Source organism: Lutjanus erythropterus, chromosome 23 (genome assembly GCF_056507025.1).
Source record: "Lutjanus erythropterus isolate fLutEry1 chromosome 23, fLutEry1.hap2, whole genome shotgun sequence".
Lineage (NCBI taxonomy): Eukaryota > Metazoa > Chordata > Actinopteri > Lutjaniformes > Lutjanidae > Lutjanus > Lutjanus erythropterus.
Window position 1 is genome coordinate 13,934,527 of NC_139339.1, and position 16,351 is coordinate 13,950,877.

At 38.8% G+C, this 16,351-nt stretch overlaps 1 protein-coding gene across 3 annotated transcripts in view; it reads right to left on the reverse strand.

The window, feature by feature from the left end:
- chd3 (chromodomain helicase DNA binding protein 3) overlaps positions 1 to 16,351 on the reverse strand; it is a 60,776-nt gene that overhangs the window by 31,220 nt on the left and 13,205 nt on the right. For all 3 annotated transcript variants that reach the window (XM_084712395.1, XM_084712394.1, XM_084712396.1), the window contains exons 8-24: positions 15,869 to 16,044; positions 14,192 to 14,461; positions 13,708 to 13,911; positions 12,325 to 12,548; positions 10,458 to 10,589; positions 10,247 to 10,343; positions 9,150 to 9,341; positions 8,874 to 9,074; positions 7,754 to 7,891; positions 7,266 to 7,387; positions 6,988 to 7,161; positions 5,663 to 5,804; positions 4,482 to 4,613; positions 4,104 to 4,221; positions 1,689 to 1,813; positions 1,372 to 1,603; positions 811 to 995 (exon numbers count right to left, since the gene is read on the reverse strand). In XM_084712395.1, the coding sequence (XP_084568521.1) occupies positions 811 to 995; positions 1,372 to 1,603; positions 1,689 to 1,813; positions 4,104 to 4,221; positions 4,482 to 4,613; positions 5,663 to 5,804; positions 6,988 to 7,161; positions 7,266 to 7,387; positions 7,754 to 7,891; positions 8,874 to 9,074; positions 9,150 to 9,341; positions 10,247 to 10,343; positions 10,458 to 10,589; positions 12,325 to 12,548; positions 13,708 to 13,911; positions 14,192 to 14,461; positions 15,869 to 16,044 (2,864 nt within the window). The remainder of the gene's footprint in view (positions 1 to 810; positions 996 to 1,371; positions 1,604 to 1,688; positions 1,814 to 4,103; positions 4,222 to 4,481; positions 4,614 to 5,662; positions 5,805 to 6,987; positions 7,162 to 7,265; positions 7,388 to 7,753; positions 7,892 to 8,873; positions 9,075 to 9,149; positions 9,342 to 10,246; positions 10,344 to 10,457; positions 10,590 to 12,324; positions 12,549 to 13,707; positions 13,912 to 14,191; positions 14,462 to 15,868; positions 16,045 to 16,351) is intronic.

Consider the following 16,351-nt stretch of genomic DNA (forward strand, 5'->3'; position numbering starts at 1 on the left):
GAAGGTAGGATTGGCGAGGTTTGTTTGCTGCTGGCAACCAGTTATCTCACATCAGTGTATGCCTATAAACATCACTCAGACACTGGCAATAGTCATGCAAGTATTAGCATCAGATGGATGCCAACAGGCTGCAGCAGCTACTTGAAGACTTACAAAAACTTTCTAGGTCTTTGTACATTTGCTACTGGGCTGCAACAAAACTATATGATTTTAAACAAAGCTAACTTAAAGGCTATTTTTAATAATGATAGCAAACTTGGTGCATTCTGTCTGTGCTGCATCAACAATTTACAAGAAGTATCCTGTCCACCAGCACCATCCTTCAGCATTCAGCAGTAGTAACTAATAATTATTGTCATTATGGATTAATCTACTGATTCATCAGTTTCTAAAGATTATTTCTAGGCATTTTATGCCTTTGTTTGATAGTGATAGCGGATATATCACGCAGCAAACAGTCCGGTCAGTCGGGAATGGAGCCGGGGACTCGTTCGTATCCATGCTTTATCTGCCCTAACTACTTGGCTATACAGTCGCCCTCCTACAGATTCATCATTTGGTCCATAAATGTCCAGAGAATAGAGCAAACGAGTCCCATCAGCACTTTTATCCATAACAGAACATCTGGAGCCCAGGGACACATTGACATGTGGACCACAGCCATCCACACAACAAAAGAGACATCACTCCTAAACTGACATGTACATAATTTGCGAACATGTTTGTGAACCCAGAAACAATCTGTCGACTTTTACGAGTCTTTTAAACTGAAAAATCCTAATATTTTAAATTCCTCCTCCTCCTCCTCACCTTATCCTCCTCTCGGACCATGTACTGGGCCACTTTGAAGGAGCTGAGGTACTCGTTCATGTTCTGGACGTCCGAGTCGTCCGTGGCGTCTTGGCTTCGGTCCAGCAGCCTCTCGATGGCGGTGCTGTCGTAGTGTATCACGCTGCCCTCGTCCTCAACTTTATCCTTCGAACTGTTCTTCATACCTGCCACAAGTGGAGTTAAAAAGTGGAGGCGATTTGTCTCGTACCTTCAGACATATTTCACATCACCCATCAATCACTCATGAAGAACCCTTTCTTCCAAAAAAGTTTCTTGGATGATAAGAGTTCTTAATGGAGTGCTTACTGTTAAGAACCCTTGATAAAACCATTTCTTTAAAGGTTCTTCAGAAGCAAAATGTAGAACCTCAGCCCTCAGAAAGAACCCTTCTGGAACCCTTGTTTCTAAGAATGTATTAGACTCAATCTCACACAAACTTTGATCCAAAAGTTAAAGCTTCACATTATTATAATTTACTGAAAATCCAGATTTCTCTTGACAACATATTCATGTGGAGTAAAAAAGAAAAAAGAACCTCACCTTCTCCTTCATCCTTGAAGAGCTCCTCTGTTCCAAACTTGAGGATGTCATCCAGTTCCTGTTTGGTCATGGAGCCAGCTTTAGATCCCAGGCCTGGCCGCACCACCAAGTGGGTCAGCATCATCTTCCTCTTGGCCACCTGCGTGATGCGCTCCTCCACGCTGGCTCGCGTCACAAAGCGGTAGATCATCACCTTGTTGGCCTGCCCGATTCGGTGGGCTCGACTGAACGCCTGGGCAGAGAGGGACGAAGCCGAAACATGAGGTTTGTGTCGTAATGAACGGTTTCCTGCGTCGGCGGCTGCCAGTGTGAAATACCTGTATGTCGTTGTGAGGGTTCCAGTCAGAGTCGAAGATGATGACTGTGTCTGCTGTGGCCAAGTTGATGCCCAAACCTCCGGCTCTGGTGGAGAGCAGGAAACAGAACTGACAAGCACCAGGAGCTGCAGGCAGAGAGAATACAGAGCGTGAAACAGACAGACAGACAGACAGACAGTACACTCTGAGAAAAATCTGTGCTAATTAGAACCACACAGGGTTCTGTGGCTTGTTCCTGTACGAGGAGCCTTTTTGGCTCCTGGTAAAACCTTTTATAAGGTTCCACTTGAAGCCCTTTCAGAGTTACACCGACAATAAATGATTAAACCTAGAACTATATATTGAAGGTTCCACCCAGAACTGATTATGGGAGGTTCTAAAGAGAACCTTTCTATGGTGTAATGGGTAGACCCAGAGGGCTTTCAAGGGGTTCTACACAGAACCCTTTTATATTCTAAGGGTTTTTTCTATAAAGCAAACAGGTTGTTATACAGAGAACCTCTTTATATTCCAAGGGTTTGATCTAGAAAACAATCAAGGGGTTCTACAGAGAACCCTTTTACATCCTAAGAGTGTTATCTAGAAAACATTTAGGGGATTCTACAGAGAGATGTTCCTAATTACTTTGGCAATATCTCACCAAAATGAATGAATTATATATTTTGTATTTTTGTGATTTCTGTAACTTCTGTTTCAAATGTTGGAAATATATTTGGAAGGTCATACTGTTTGTTGTTGTGGATTTTTGTTTTATCATAAAGACTGATTTAATGTTTATAAAATATGCACTTTGTCTCTAGTCAGTTGTGTGACACTGAAACTTTTTTTCAGTCCAGTAAAGTTGTGTGGATATTCAGCCTTCATCCTCAGGCCACTGCTCATACTGTTTAATTCAATGTAATTTGCCGCCAACAGCTGCTCTGTGATATCGCCAAGTTCCACATTAAAAACAAACTCAGCAAGCGACCCGGCACTTATCGCCCTTTGTAACTCACAGACATTAGTAACTGTAGTTCCTGGTGTTACAGCTAAATAAATCTCAGGAATCTGTCAGTTTGGCACCAGTTCTACAGAGTGGTTCTCAGTTCTCATCCTGTCGCCTGACTCCCCGTCTCCTTCTAACATCCACTTGAACTTCCATCTGTTCAGCAACGGAGAACAACAAACTGTGAAGTCTAAAAAAATCCAAGCTCTTCAGCCCACAAAATAAACAGCGATATAGTACTGAAACAGAATTTCCATTGTGTCTTCATTCGACATTTCTTCTGGTTCTCTGTTCACTTTATGAAGGAGTGTGCTTAAGATGTCATAACCATGACATTACACCTGTACATGAAGGAGTCTTTCTGAAAGTTGTCATTAAATGTAAATGTTATTTTATTTTTAATTATATCTTTGTTATCACAACTTGACATTAACCAACACAACATAAAATGTCATATGCATGTCATAGCATGCCTAATAATGAATGTCAAAATCAACCACATATGACAGTTTATTGTCATGTGAACATACAGCTAAATAGTTTCTTTATGTTCAATGTCAGGCTGTCATAACAAGGACTTCTCAAACAATGTCAATTATTTGTCGTTAAAAATGACACAATTGACCAAATGACACTTAGTGACAACATTCATAAAGTCTTCTCTATGTTCATGGCAGTTGTGATGTCATGGTTATGATAATGGCATGTCAGTCTTATGTACACCCCTTCAAATTAAGTGTTACTCTGTTGACAGATCGATTCATTTGTGTATACTCAGAATATTTTTTGATATTTTTGTGTTTGTTACATTAAATACAGTTCAGAAAATAAGCGCAGGACTGAACATGTTAGACTGTGTTGAGACAAAGTTGAAACTCTTATTTTGAAGAAACAGGAAGTTTTGCTGTTTTGATGAAGCTCAGCAGGAAATAGTTTTTTGGGAACTAAACAATGTTTACTTATAGATTAAAATGTACTGTTTCCGTCAGTTTTAGGTAACTACAAAAGAAAACATGAGGTTGTGAAAACAGCTTGTGCCAAAAAGGGTTTATTTTATTTTACTTTTTAAATTGTAATTTGTTTATTTTATTTTTATATACTTATTTGTTTGTTTTATTTTTAAATAATTGTATTTATTCATTTTGTTATATATATTTTTACCTTATTTTTTATTTTATTTTATTTATTTGTTTAATTTATTTTACTTGTTTATCTCATTTTATTCATGTATATATTTTATATATTAATTCATTTTTTAATTTTTTTTTCTGTTTGTTTCTTATTTGATTTATAGATTTTTTCTTTGTTTTTTTCTTTGTTCATTTGTTGTTGTTTTTTTATCGTATTCTATTCTATTAATTATCTGTATACAGATTCTATGCGTGTGTAGGATTAAGGGACTACGTGCACTTCATCATCCAGTATCTCACCGTTGAAGCGGTCGATGGCTTCCTGTCTCAGCGCTCCTGTGATGCCTCCATCAATTCTTTCATATTTATAACCTTCATGGTCCAGGAAGTCTTCGAGTAAATCCAACATCTTCGTCATCTGTACATGGAGGAGAGAAACAGAGGTTGTTGTGTGTGTGTGTGTGCTTTCATCATGATCATCATGATTACCGCACACACAGCTGGAATCAGTCAGCTGCTTCTGCTGCTGAGCCTTCTGGAGGTGTCATGGGACTAATGCAACATCTGTGATGAGAGGTGTCCGTCTGGTGTGTGTGTGTGTGTGTGTGTGTGTGTGTGTGTGTGTGTGTGTGTGTGCTTGCCTGCACTGTATATACGTGTCAGTGTGAGTGTGTGCACCTGTGAGAAGACCAGCACTCGGTGCCCCTGCTCTTTCAGCTTCCTCAGCATCTTCTGCAACAGCATCAGTTTCCCAGAGGCCTTCGTGAGGGCCGATCCCTCGTAAGCACCGTTAGGTGTTTTTTGAGCTTCCTACAAAGGCAAACAAATCAAAGGCACATAGAACATAATAGCACACAGCACATGAGTGTCTTCTGTATGATGTGATAACATTTGTTTTAGATGCTGCACTGATGATAAATTAATGAAAAATGATGTGATGTCTCATAAAAATGAATGAAAACAAATGACTCAATTGTAATTTAAAGCATGAGCTTCAACTTTAAAGTACAAATATGATATAAAAGCAGTACTGAAAATCACCACAAGGTGTCACTATTCTGCAATTCAGGTGTAATAAAGTATAATGGATTGAAAAAAGACCAGCAAATAATGGAAAACTTAAACTTTTTGTGTGATCAAGCAGAAGGTGAATTAACATATGAGATTATGTAGCATTGATTCTTCTATTAAAGTTGCATATTTGGCATTATACACCAAGTTAAATGTAAGGATTTTAAAGACTTTTAATGACACCATTTCAACAGATCTAAGGTAAATTTTGCAATAAGACTAAACACCATATGTGAAAATAAAGGCATACTCTTCTGAGTACATACATATATTGTCAGTGTCAAATTATAAGAAAGGAAAAATGACAAGAAATGTTTAAGTTAAAGAACAATTGTCCAAATATGTTTATTAGTATGAAAAAAATATATTTAACCTCAATCATGCTAATAACTATAATTGCCCCACATTCTGAAACACGGCCTATATCAAGGTGAGGTTCACAATTTATGCTGAAAATCATTTAAACCTCTGTATTATTGTTGTGGTTCTCTTGTTTTATAGTTTAGACATGGCTTTAAATAAATATGTAAGTGCCATCCTGTCTCATTTAGCCTACGAACAGTTTGTTGTCATAATAATTCTAGTCAGTTTCCTCATGTAGATTGAAATAGACTGGATGACTAAACCATTATTTACAGCTCGTCTTTTGCCCAAATATTCGTGGAGTTGCTCTCAGCATTTAAATGAATAAACTATTTCATTCTTTTTAAGGCCTTTAATTAGTAAATTTAGGATAGTTTAAGACTTTTAAAGCCCCCTGGTGTGTGTTCACGTGTGTCTGTTCTCACCATGGAGGCAACAGGGAAGAGGTAGGGGTGGTTGCAGCACTTCTTTAGGTCCATCATGATGTTGAGCAGGGAGACCTGGTTTCCTCCGCCTTTCGAGTTCAGAGCCTCAAAGTTCTTGGTCAGAATCAGCTTGTAGTATTTCCTGTATTTAGAAATATAAAGAAAAATCATCAGTGCTGCACACATTAATATGTAAACAATGTATACACAAAGACCAGGAAAAAAGACAAACTTCCTTAATTTTTTTTTTTCCACTCCATCCTCACCTGTTTAATTTTATTTTTAATTTAATTGTCAAACATCCTGGAAGCAAGCAAGGAAATTTCCACCTCAATATTACACATTAAATTTACAGTTTATGATATATAGAAACTTAAGGGACTGACCATTAAATGTACAGAACGCTGCTGCTCAATATTAATAAAAGTATGAGGATCACTATAAATCCCTTTAAACCACATACATCAGTGGCAAGTAGGGGACTCTGATCAGTTTAATAAATCATATCTTAATACTTTCAATATTTTAGCTCACATAGCAGCTGTGGAGTTTTTCAAATATGCACAGGTAATTAACCAGTTTATATTATTTGCAGGTAAAAAAAAATGTCAGGGGGAATTGTACTGGAGCTAACTTTGCATTCCTTGAACTTTCCTCTGAAAGTTCAGCTTTATTCTGGACTTATTCTGGATAATATTCTCAACATTACAACTTTATTTTCATTATTTCGCCTTTATTTTCAAAATTTGGACGTTATTCTCAACATTTCAATTCTATTTTTGACATCTGGACTTAATTCTGCATCTTTCAACTTCTAGACTTCTAGACATTTTGACTTTTCAACTTTTTTAACATTACAACTTTATTCTGGACATTTCAACATTATTCTTACTATCATTAACTTTATTTTCAACTTTTGGACTTCATTCTGAACATTTCAACTTTAGTCTTTACATTTTCTTATGCCTGCCCCTAAAACTGGGGTAACTGTAATAAATAAAAGTTTTTTTCAAATTAATGTCTGTTTCAACAGTATTTCAATGACTATTTCAACATGTAGCATAATAAAACTAATACACATTAAAATACAGTCACTGTAAATGTGTTGAGGTGATGGTTAAATGTAACCTAGATGTCTAAAAAACAACATACTTCTCAACCATTTCATTTTATCTAGATGCCCAGATACTTCGACCTACAAACTACAGAGCTATAGTGCCTTGTTTCAGAAAATGTAGGCTAAAGTGATCAGTGACGTAAACGGAGTTTTTTCCATCAACAGCCTGTTCCCACATTTTCCCCATAAACCCTCCCGTGTGTCGTACTTCTGCATAGGACTCAGCTCCACTCTGACAATCAGCTCGGTCTTGGCGGGCATGTTCTTGAAGACGTCGGCCTTCAGCCTCCGCAGCATGTGAGGCCCCAGCAGGTCGTGGAGCTTCTTGATCTGGTCCTCCTTGGAGATGTCGGCAAACTCCTCCAGGAAGCCCTCAAGGTTACTGCACAGAGAGGCGGTCTGGGTGAGGGACTGGTAATAATACGTCTTTAGCGGATGAATTAACCAGTGAACGGTGTGTGTCTGTGTCTGTGTGAGAAGTCCTACTTGAAGCGGTTGGGTGTGAGGAAGTTGAGCAGGTGAAACAGCTCCTCCAGGTTATTCTGTAGAGGAGTTCCTGTCAGCAGCAACTTGTGGTCGATCTTATAGTCGTTCAGACGCCTGAAAAACTGCACAAACAAGAAAGGTTCAACTCTCCATCATATGCATTTAACTTTACATACATTATTCTTTTTCTAACTAAATGTAAAAGAAGATAAACAAAAAACAAAACATATAACTATAATGTATCTGTATCTAAATACTTGATGAATAAATTTATTTTTACTATTAGGTTTAGATTAAATAAAGATAAATATAATACATAAACTTACTGTAGTTAACTGAGGTAAAGTGTTTCCATTATATATTTTGTCCCCCAGAGGGCACTGCCGAGGCTCTTTATCAAAAATGTTACATATTAATTGGCATTATGGGATTTTGTAACACAAGTATTTATACTGGCATCAGTCTCACACACACAGTAGCTGCAGTACCTTGGACTGGTTGTTCTTAAGGCGGTGAGCCTCGTCCACCACCAGACAGGCCCAGTCGATGGACTTCAGCGCCGTCTGGTCGATGGTCACCAACTCGTAGGAGGTCAGCAGCACGTGGAATTTGATGGGAGCTTCTCTCTGCAGGAAGATGAGAGGGAAAAAAATATACAACACATGTAAATTGTCTATTATGTAAACACATTATGATGCTGCGCCCCCTGTCAGCAGCTACTTTACTTACTATTATCTGTTAATCATTTATATCCTCAACTGTGCAATACTGACACACAGCAGTAATTTTGTGCAATAATTCAACTGTGAAACACTGTTTTACGCTGGCATTAACTTATTTATACTGTAAATTTCAACTAACTGATACCCTTAATTATATTATTCTTGCATCTCAACACACTTATGTATAGACCCCATTTTCCAAGAAATAAAAAATTGCAATTATTTTGACTGATATTGCAACTGTGATATAATTTCCAATATTAGAGGAAAGGATCATTTTAACATCATTATTCTAACATTTTTGTATTTTTTTCTATATTTATTGTTATATATTGTAGTATAAAGCACATATTCTTACATACTTACTTCTATTTTCTCATGAGAGCTCTGTGCTTATATGTTTCTTTTCTTGAAAAGGAGAAACCATAGCACAACCCAATTTCCCCCCAGAGATCAATTAAATGTTTTTGATTCTGATTCTGGTTAATATTTAATGCTATGTTCGTCTATAAACAATTTTTCAACTGCAAACAAAGGTTTTGTAAAGGAATTTAAAGGTATGTTGTGTTGAAACAGGTTTACGTTTGGCAGCTGCACTGAAAACGAGGTTAAATGTCCCTTCAGGGCTTCTGTAGGAGGAGATGGAAAATCTGGTTGAAATCAATATATATTGATATATTCAAAAGAATATTTCCACTGTCTGGAATTATATTAGATCAAAATAATCATATATGTAAAAACCAGCTAAGTCTGTTAGCTCTGAGTTACATGTTTTAAACATTTAAAGTTGATATTATCATCAAATAACAACTTGACTCTGAAAAAATAAAAATAAGACCAGCATTTTTTTGAATCATCATCCACATTTTCCCTCGTCCCTCCTCACCCTCAGTTTGAAGGCCTTCTTCCCTCCTTTGACCGCCGTGTCGTCAAAAGAGAACTCGTTCTCTCTGATGATGGCTCGGCTGTCCTTGTCTCCCGTGTACGTCACCACGTAGAAGTCGGGCGCCCACATCTCGAACTCCCTCTCCCAGTTGATGATGGTGGAGAGCGGAGCGCTGACCAGGAACGGACCCTTAGTGTGACCCTGAGGGACGGACAGACAGTCTGTCAGCGCCGGCCTTCAAAACAGGACAATGACAGGACAGAGGAGCTCCAGTACCTCTTTGAAGAGCGAGTAGAGGAAGACGATGGTCTGGATGGTCTTGCCGAGGCCCATCTCATCTGCCAGGATAGTGTCTGTGCCCTGAGCCCACGAAAACCGCAGCCAGTTCAGACCCTCCAGCTGGTAGAGGTGCAGCGTCCCACCCGTCGAGGTGACGAAGTCTGGCTGTTCCTCGTATTTTATCGTAGGCTGGGAGGACGAAAGAAGAGAACAGAGGAAGGAGAGCATTAAAGAACCTGACTGGGACACAGTTAACTGTATTTAATTGTAGTTACACAGTCTGAGAAAAAATAACAGTAGAGATATTAGAGTGCTGTGTGAGTCAGCTGAACTCTGATCAAACAAACAAGGGTTCTACCCAGAATCATTTGCTTCTGGAGAACCCTTGTCTCTGTAGAACGCCCTGAATGTGTTCTCAATAAAACCCCTGGAATCTAGGACAGTTCTCTGTAGAACCGCCTCAGTGTCTTCAAGACAAAACCATTGGAATATAAAAAGGCTCTCGGTACAACCTCCTGAATATCCTTAGAATATAAAAGGGTGCTCGGTAGAACCTCCTGCATGTGTTCTTGATACCACGCCTGGAATATAAAAAGGTTCTGAGTGGAACCCCCTTCGGTGGGGTCTAGGAAAAACCCCTCAAAATTGGACAGGGTTCTCAATAGAAGTGGGTTCTTGTTGGCACCTTTAAAAGGTGGAAAGGTTCTGGATAGAACCTCGAGGGAGGATTTTGGCTGGAACCATTACACCATAGAAGGCTTCTCTATAGAACCTCTCATAGGTGGTTCTGGGTGGAACCTTTCACAGATGGCTCAAGGTATAACCCTTGTTGGGTTCTAGGTTCCAAGTGGAACCTTCATAAAAGATTCTAACAGGAACCAAAAGAGGTTCTCCTACTGGAACAAGCTGAAGAACACTTTATGGTTCCAGTCAGCACCTTTATATCTAAGAGTGTACGGTTCTCTTTTAGAACCTGACTGTACCTCTGCACAGAGCTCCACAGAGTGATCAGTAAGAACACGTTCTCCTGACACTGAGCTGTGAACTACAGACATGAATCAGACTTCATGACACTGAAGCTACAGTGAACTCACATCAGTGACCGGTGAGGCAGGAGACTCCTCTTCGCCCTCCTGGTTCTTGCTCCTCATCCTCCTGGGTTTATCTGGGTCCTCCTTCATTATTGCGTCTCTGTTTGAGTCAAGACATTAATCAGCCACGTAAACTAACAAGACGTAAAGGTGATTAATACACGTCTATATGGAGAAAACTGAACTGAGAGCATCTCGCTTGTTCCAATTCTACCTGTGTCTCCAGTAGTTTGCCTTGTAAATTGCAAAGTCAGGGATTTCCAGGTCGTCTCTCTCCCAGGTACACTGATCGTAGGTCAGGTCTCTCCATTTGACCAGGTAGTGGTACACCCCCTTCTTATCCACACTGGCAGGGAGACACATACAGGACAGTAAGTTCTTCTGCTTATGTTATGTGTATAAATGGAGCTCGAGTCGTGTCAAACTTCAACTTTGGACAAACGGACCGCTGAATACACAAACTTTTACTTCATGAAGAGCGCTGCTGTCTGAGACCAGAGATTCTCTGAGTGTACAGAGGACCACCATGTGTCACAGTGAATCAAAAAATATTAACAGAAAGGAACTTTTTTTCATTACAATCTTGAATACCTCATGAAAAATGTGAATTCATATATATTTTTAATGTGTTTTACACAGTACTCCATCACTCACTCTCTTCTCCATTATCCGTTTCTGGCTATTGTCACAACCAACGTCTAATTACTTTGTAAGATTTGAATAATGTCAGCATCGCCATCTTAAAAGGTGCTTTCATCAGTTACTGAGGGCCGCTGTTTAACATCATCAGTCCAGTTATCCGGACACAATGTCTAGCGGGGAACTCGACACCCATGAGATCTTGTGAGAGTGAATATTTTAAACTATAAAACCATGTAAATCGCTCACGAATTTTGGGTTTCTTTCTAGACACAACCAGCAGACACCAACAGTGACCGACACGACACAAAGCGGTTGCCGGATTCATCTATAACTGCAAAGCCCCAACAAAAATATTGTTTAAAAAAGATGTGTTTTGCCATCTGCCAAGTAATGGTTGCTATAGTGATGGTAAAGAGTGAGTGACTCGTGGGTCAGGCAGTTCATTTAACAGAGATTTAAGCACCTCTCAAAGTGTAGCTCTCTCCTAGATTTTTACACCGTGAGAGAAAGTGGACTGCTGAACACGTTGCTGTAAAAATATAAAACGTGATTGTGGTGATCGAAAATGTGAGACATAAGAGTGATCTTGGAGTCATTTTAAGGCTCACGTCGTAAAATGTGTAAGTCGGTTTGCCTCCATACTTGCACTGTTTGAAAGATGGGACATTTTTCTACATTTTGGTGAAATATAATGTACGAAGGGTGCGAGAGGACGTTAGAGAGATACTTTAAAGACGAGTTTAACAGCTAAACTCCACTCTGTGTGTGTTGTCACTTAGTCGATGCTTAACATTTCGTCCATTCATTTCAATGGAAGGGAAAATTCTTCCAAAATATTTCTATATTAATAATTTAAATAATAAATTATTTAAATATTTCATAAAGTATTAACGGTATGAAAGCCACGGCTGGCTCGCACCAACAAGAATTAATTTTGATCCAATTAAATCAAGGTTTAATTTTAGATTAAAGATTAAATTTAAACCTTTCTTGGGGAGGTGTAACTTTTAAAATAGATGTTTTATAGACTTATAGAAGTTTCTCAGGACAGACTCAACCCAGCTGAGTTTTATGACGTGTCTCTTCTGTCTTAGTACTAGTTGATAATTCAGCCAGCAGGTTTCTTGTAAAGGATGATAAATTAGAACTTCTATGCAGAGACATCATGTGTACACTAACTAAGCCTATCAACTTTTTTAGCTAGCTAACAAACAGTATAATTTAAAAAAACTTTTTAGCTAGCTATCAAACCATATCATGTTTGGTTTTTTGCTTTTTACATTTTAGCTAGCTAGGAAACAATGAAAAGCAATGTTTTTTAAGGAATTAATTAATATGTTTTAATTAAATACTCTAAGATGTTACTTTAGAAGAACACTTTTCAACTTCACTGGTTACGTTTAATATCAGTGAAAATGAAATGACACAGACTCCCTCACCTGTGGTTGATGATGCGGTGGATCATCATCCACTCAGGCTTGATGCCGTATTTGTAGTACTTGTCTTCCAGGATGGCGTACTGGGGGTCCTTGGCCCTCCTCTTCTCGCTCTTTCCCACTGTGTTCTCGTCCTCCCCGCCCGACCCATAGTCCAGGCTTGGGGGCTCGTCCATGTCCGTCTTCCTCTGGTAATTCCTGTACATCACCGAGTGGAAGATCTCCAGCTAGAAGGAAGAAGATAATCATTTTTCTTCAAGTCAGTCAGAAGAATTAACTAGAGGTAGATTGAATTTTTATGCCAAAATGTTGAGCAATTCAAAAAACCTAAAAAATATATTTTAAAAAATCAAACTGTTATTAAACCTTGTAACAGGCCAACCTCCTAGTGATCTAATTTTTATTAAATTGCATTATTTGCAGGTGAGGACTTGAATTTTGTCAATTTCACCAGACACACAAAATCATTTATAACACAAAGAACACACATTAGGTGTACCATGAATTTTTCTTATTGATGTAAATTCACCGTATATATCATTATATACATATATTTAATGAATATAACAGAGAAAACTTCTTTATGACTGACAGGGTTGACGTCACATACAGGGGTGTGTCCACTGACTTATTTTTATTTATTATTTAATTTTATTTTTATTTGATTTTCTAATTTCAAACACATTATACAGTTATTAAAGAGAAGTGCGGGTGAAAAAGCTGTTTTCTGGCACAGGGAAAGTTTTGAAAAAAATAAATAAATAAATGAAGCAAACCAAAACATTTTTCAAATTACACATTTTATATAAATCGTTAAAGAATAATTTTTCACAAAAATTATTGGTAGTAATCGTTTTTAAAGGTTTTTTGGGGGGCAGGACATGATTTGTCCCATTTCTCAAGATTGGTAAAGAATATATAACTCTAATGGCTCAGATAGTTTGTCCTGAACAGGAAAACAGACCGAAGGGGAATAAAGTAATTTTGTCAACTGACAAACAATAAAAAACTAAGCTAAGCTAAGCTTTTTACTTTTTAGCTAGCTATTATATAAATATGCATTTTTTAAGGAATAAAGATCAGTGTTCTTCCTCCAGTACACTCAATAGGTAATGAAAGCACTCTTTTTTTTTATTTTTTTTATTTTCATTGGGTAAACAAGCATCTCCATATTGACGAATCTCTTTATATCAATTAACTTGGATTTACCACATTTTTGTAAACTGAGGGCGCACAGGATCAGTAGTTTCCAATAGAGTAAAATATAGCTCTAATGTGAATATGAGTTGTGAGTGCTTCAAGAGTTATTTTCCTTCTCTTCCAATATTTCTTCTCATTTTATTTGAGCATCACTTTACATCCATCCCTCCATTTATCTTCTCTCACCTGCAGCTCCGTGATCCAGGTACAGTGCCAGTAGGACTGCCCGGTCAGTTTGACGAAGAACTCCCTCTCGGCTCTGCCCTTCATGGGTGGTGGCAGCGGGGCGTCAGGCGGGGCGTCAGGAGCTGGTGGGACAGGGATGGGAGGCGGAGGTTCACCCCATCGCCAGTGGAGGATCTTCTGGACACGTCCTTTGATACGCGGACACTACAGGGGGGAATACGCTTAGTAATTAATCCATCGAAGTGTGTACTGATCCAGTGGCTGCAGTCACACGCTTGGTTAGGACTAAGACTGTTTATTTAATCACACAGCTGAGCCTGTTAGATAAATCTGCGCCTGACAAAGAGTCTATTTGGGCCTGAAGCATAGTACTTTTCCTTATGTAATAAAATAGAGACCTCAAAGAAAATATAGAGGAATAAATTACAGTCATTTGGACTCAAACTGATGAAGCAGCAATGAAACAGAAACAGAAGCAGCTCACCGTACATCGCGGACACAGCCACTCTCCGTTGGGGATCTCTGGCAGCGGCGGGTTCAGACAGTGGATGTGGTAGGAGGAGGTGCAGGTGTCGCAGCACAGCAGTTCACCTCCATCTTTACACACCCGACAGAACTCCATGTGGTCGTCATCCTCCTCCTCCGCCCCAGTGGGGACCCCCATGCTGACCTCTGATATCACTCTGTCCTCGCTGTCCTCCTCGAAATCCTCGAAGTCCTCGTCCTTTGCTTCCCACTGGATTCCCTCTTTTTCCTGCAAAAGGAAAAGTTTGATTGATTCACTGAGTTTAAAAATATCAATTTTTACATAACGTGGATCCAGGTGAGAGCTGGCTTTAGTCATGAAATTAAATTAAACTGACCCCTCCTAAATTTAGTAGTTAATTTAGTTTTCATTTACCATTTTTGTAGGCCTATAGTGATTTTTATTTCCTCCAATTGTAAAATAGATATCAAATTAAAAAAGGGGTCTCAGACAAAAACACAGAACGTAATAGTTGCAGCTCTAGACAGATTTTTTTGTTTTTCATTTCTGGCCAAAAATGGCTCTTTTGATAAGAAAGGTTGTAGACTTCCAAGCTGGCAAAACACTAGCTAATCTACATCAGTCCTAAGATACCTAGTAACATCTGATAACAAATGTTAGCAAAATGTTAGCGAACTAGCAGTCTTCAATAGGTTGTGAGGTACATGTTTTGATTAAAGAAACGTTCAAAATGAGCTACTTGCATGTAGCAGATTTGGTGAAACTCCCCCATTCATCGCAGCCTATAGGAGGAGATGCAGCAAAAACTGATAGTGGGTCAGTTTCACAAAGATCTGGACTATTTATTTAACAGTGTTTCTTCTCCAGTAAATTGCAAAAATAAAAGCTCAAATGGTTTAGGATTTTGCCAGCATATGCACACAACAACTCTTGTTCAGTCAATGTTAAATTAAAAAAGATTCAACTTGCAGACACTGAGAATGAAGGTCTGAAATAAGCACAAAGAAGAACACATAGGGTGTGCAAACTTAAGCTCTGATTGGCTCATGTTTCAACAAACAAAAAGGTTTTGCCTTCAGAGGAATTGTAAGATACAAGAATCACATAAGCTGTGTTCCAAATCTCTTTTTCTTTTTACTTAAGATTTTGTGCTATGGACAGTGACGGATGTATGAGCAAGATGGTCAAAGTCCAAGGTGCAAGGTCCCACTTGTATGCGTACATCAAGTAAAAAGAAAAAGTATGCTACTTTGAATTGAGCAATAGCCCTACACAGAGGCTTTTAAATATTGGTCCACGGTTTTAAAACCGATTCTCTTGAAGCGATAGTACAGTTCACTGTGTCATAGCAACCAACAAAATGAGCACTGGGTTTTATTTGTAACATTACTGAATAGCTCCACACCCACAGCACCACTTCAGGTATCTGTCTTTGTCTGGGCAGGACTGTGTGCGCCTGAATGCAACCTGCTCTCCACTGAGATTTGCGAAGCAGCTACAAAGCCTCTATTCATCTGGTGCTCCATGCAAGTAAAAACAAACCTCTTTTAATTGTTTTTTTTTTTTAGTTCACTCACATTTGCCAAGCAGACACATCACTTACAGTTAAATATGCGAATGAGGATGCTAAGCAGAGTCATACATGGAAAGCAGGAACAGACTTGCTGTACTCACGCAGTGCGGGCAGCTCCACTTGCCCTCGGGGGCCTTGTCCAGCTCGGGCTCAAGGCAGACGAGGTGGTAAGCTCGAGGACAAGTGTCGCACAGGATGATCTCTCCACCCTGCTGACACACCTCGCAGTAGTCCTGATGATCCGTCTCATAGCCGTCGCCCTCCTCTTCCCCTGGGACTGGAGGGGGAGAGACAGCAAACATAGAAAGACGGACGACAGCGATGTCTGAGACATGTCTGAAAATGTGTCTGAAATGTCACTCAAATGCTCAACAAACACTGTTGCATTTCTAAAAGTTAACTTGACACAGGGGTCTTCAGCTAGATGTAGACTGTATGACTGGGACACCAACAAAGATTAATTAAAGATTAGTTCTAATCAGAGTTTAGCTTGGTTTAAAATCCAGCTCTGTTGAAGAATAAAATATTCTGTTGAGTGCATTCAAGTTAATGGATGTGAACTGAAATTAAAAAAATAAATAAAT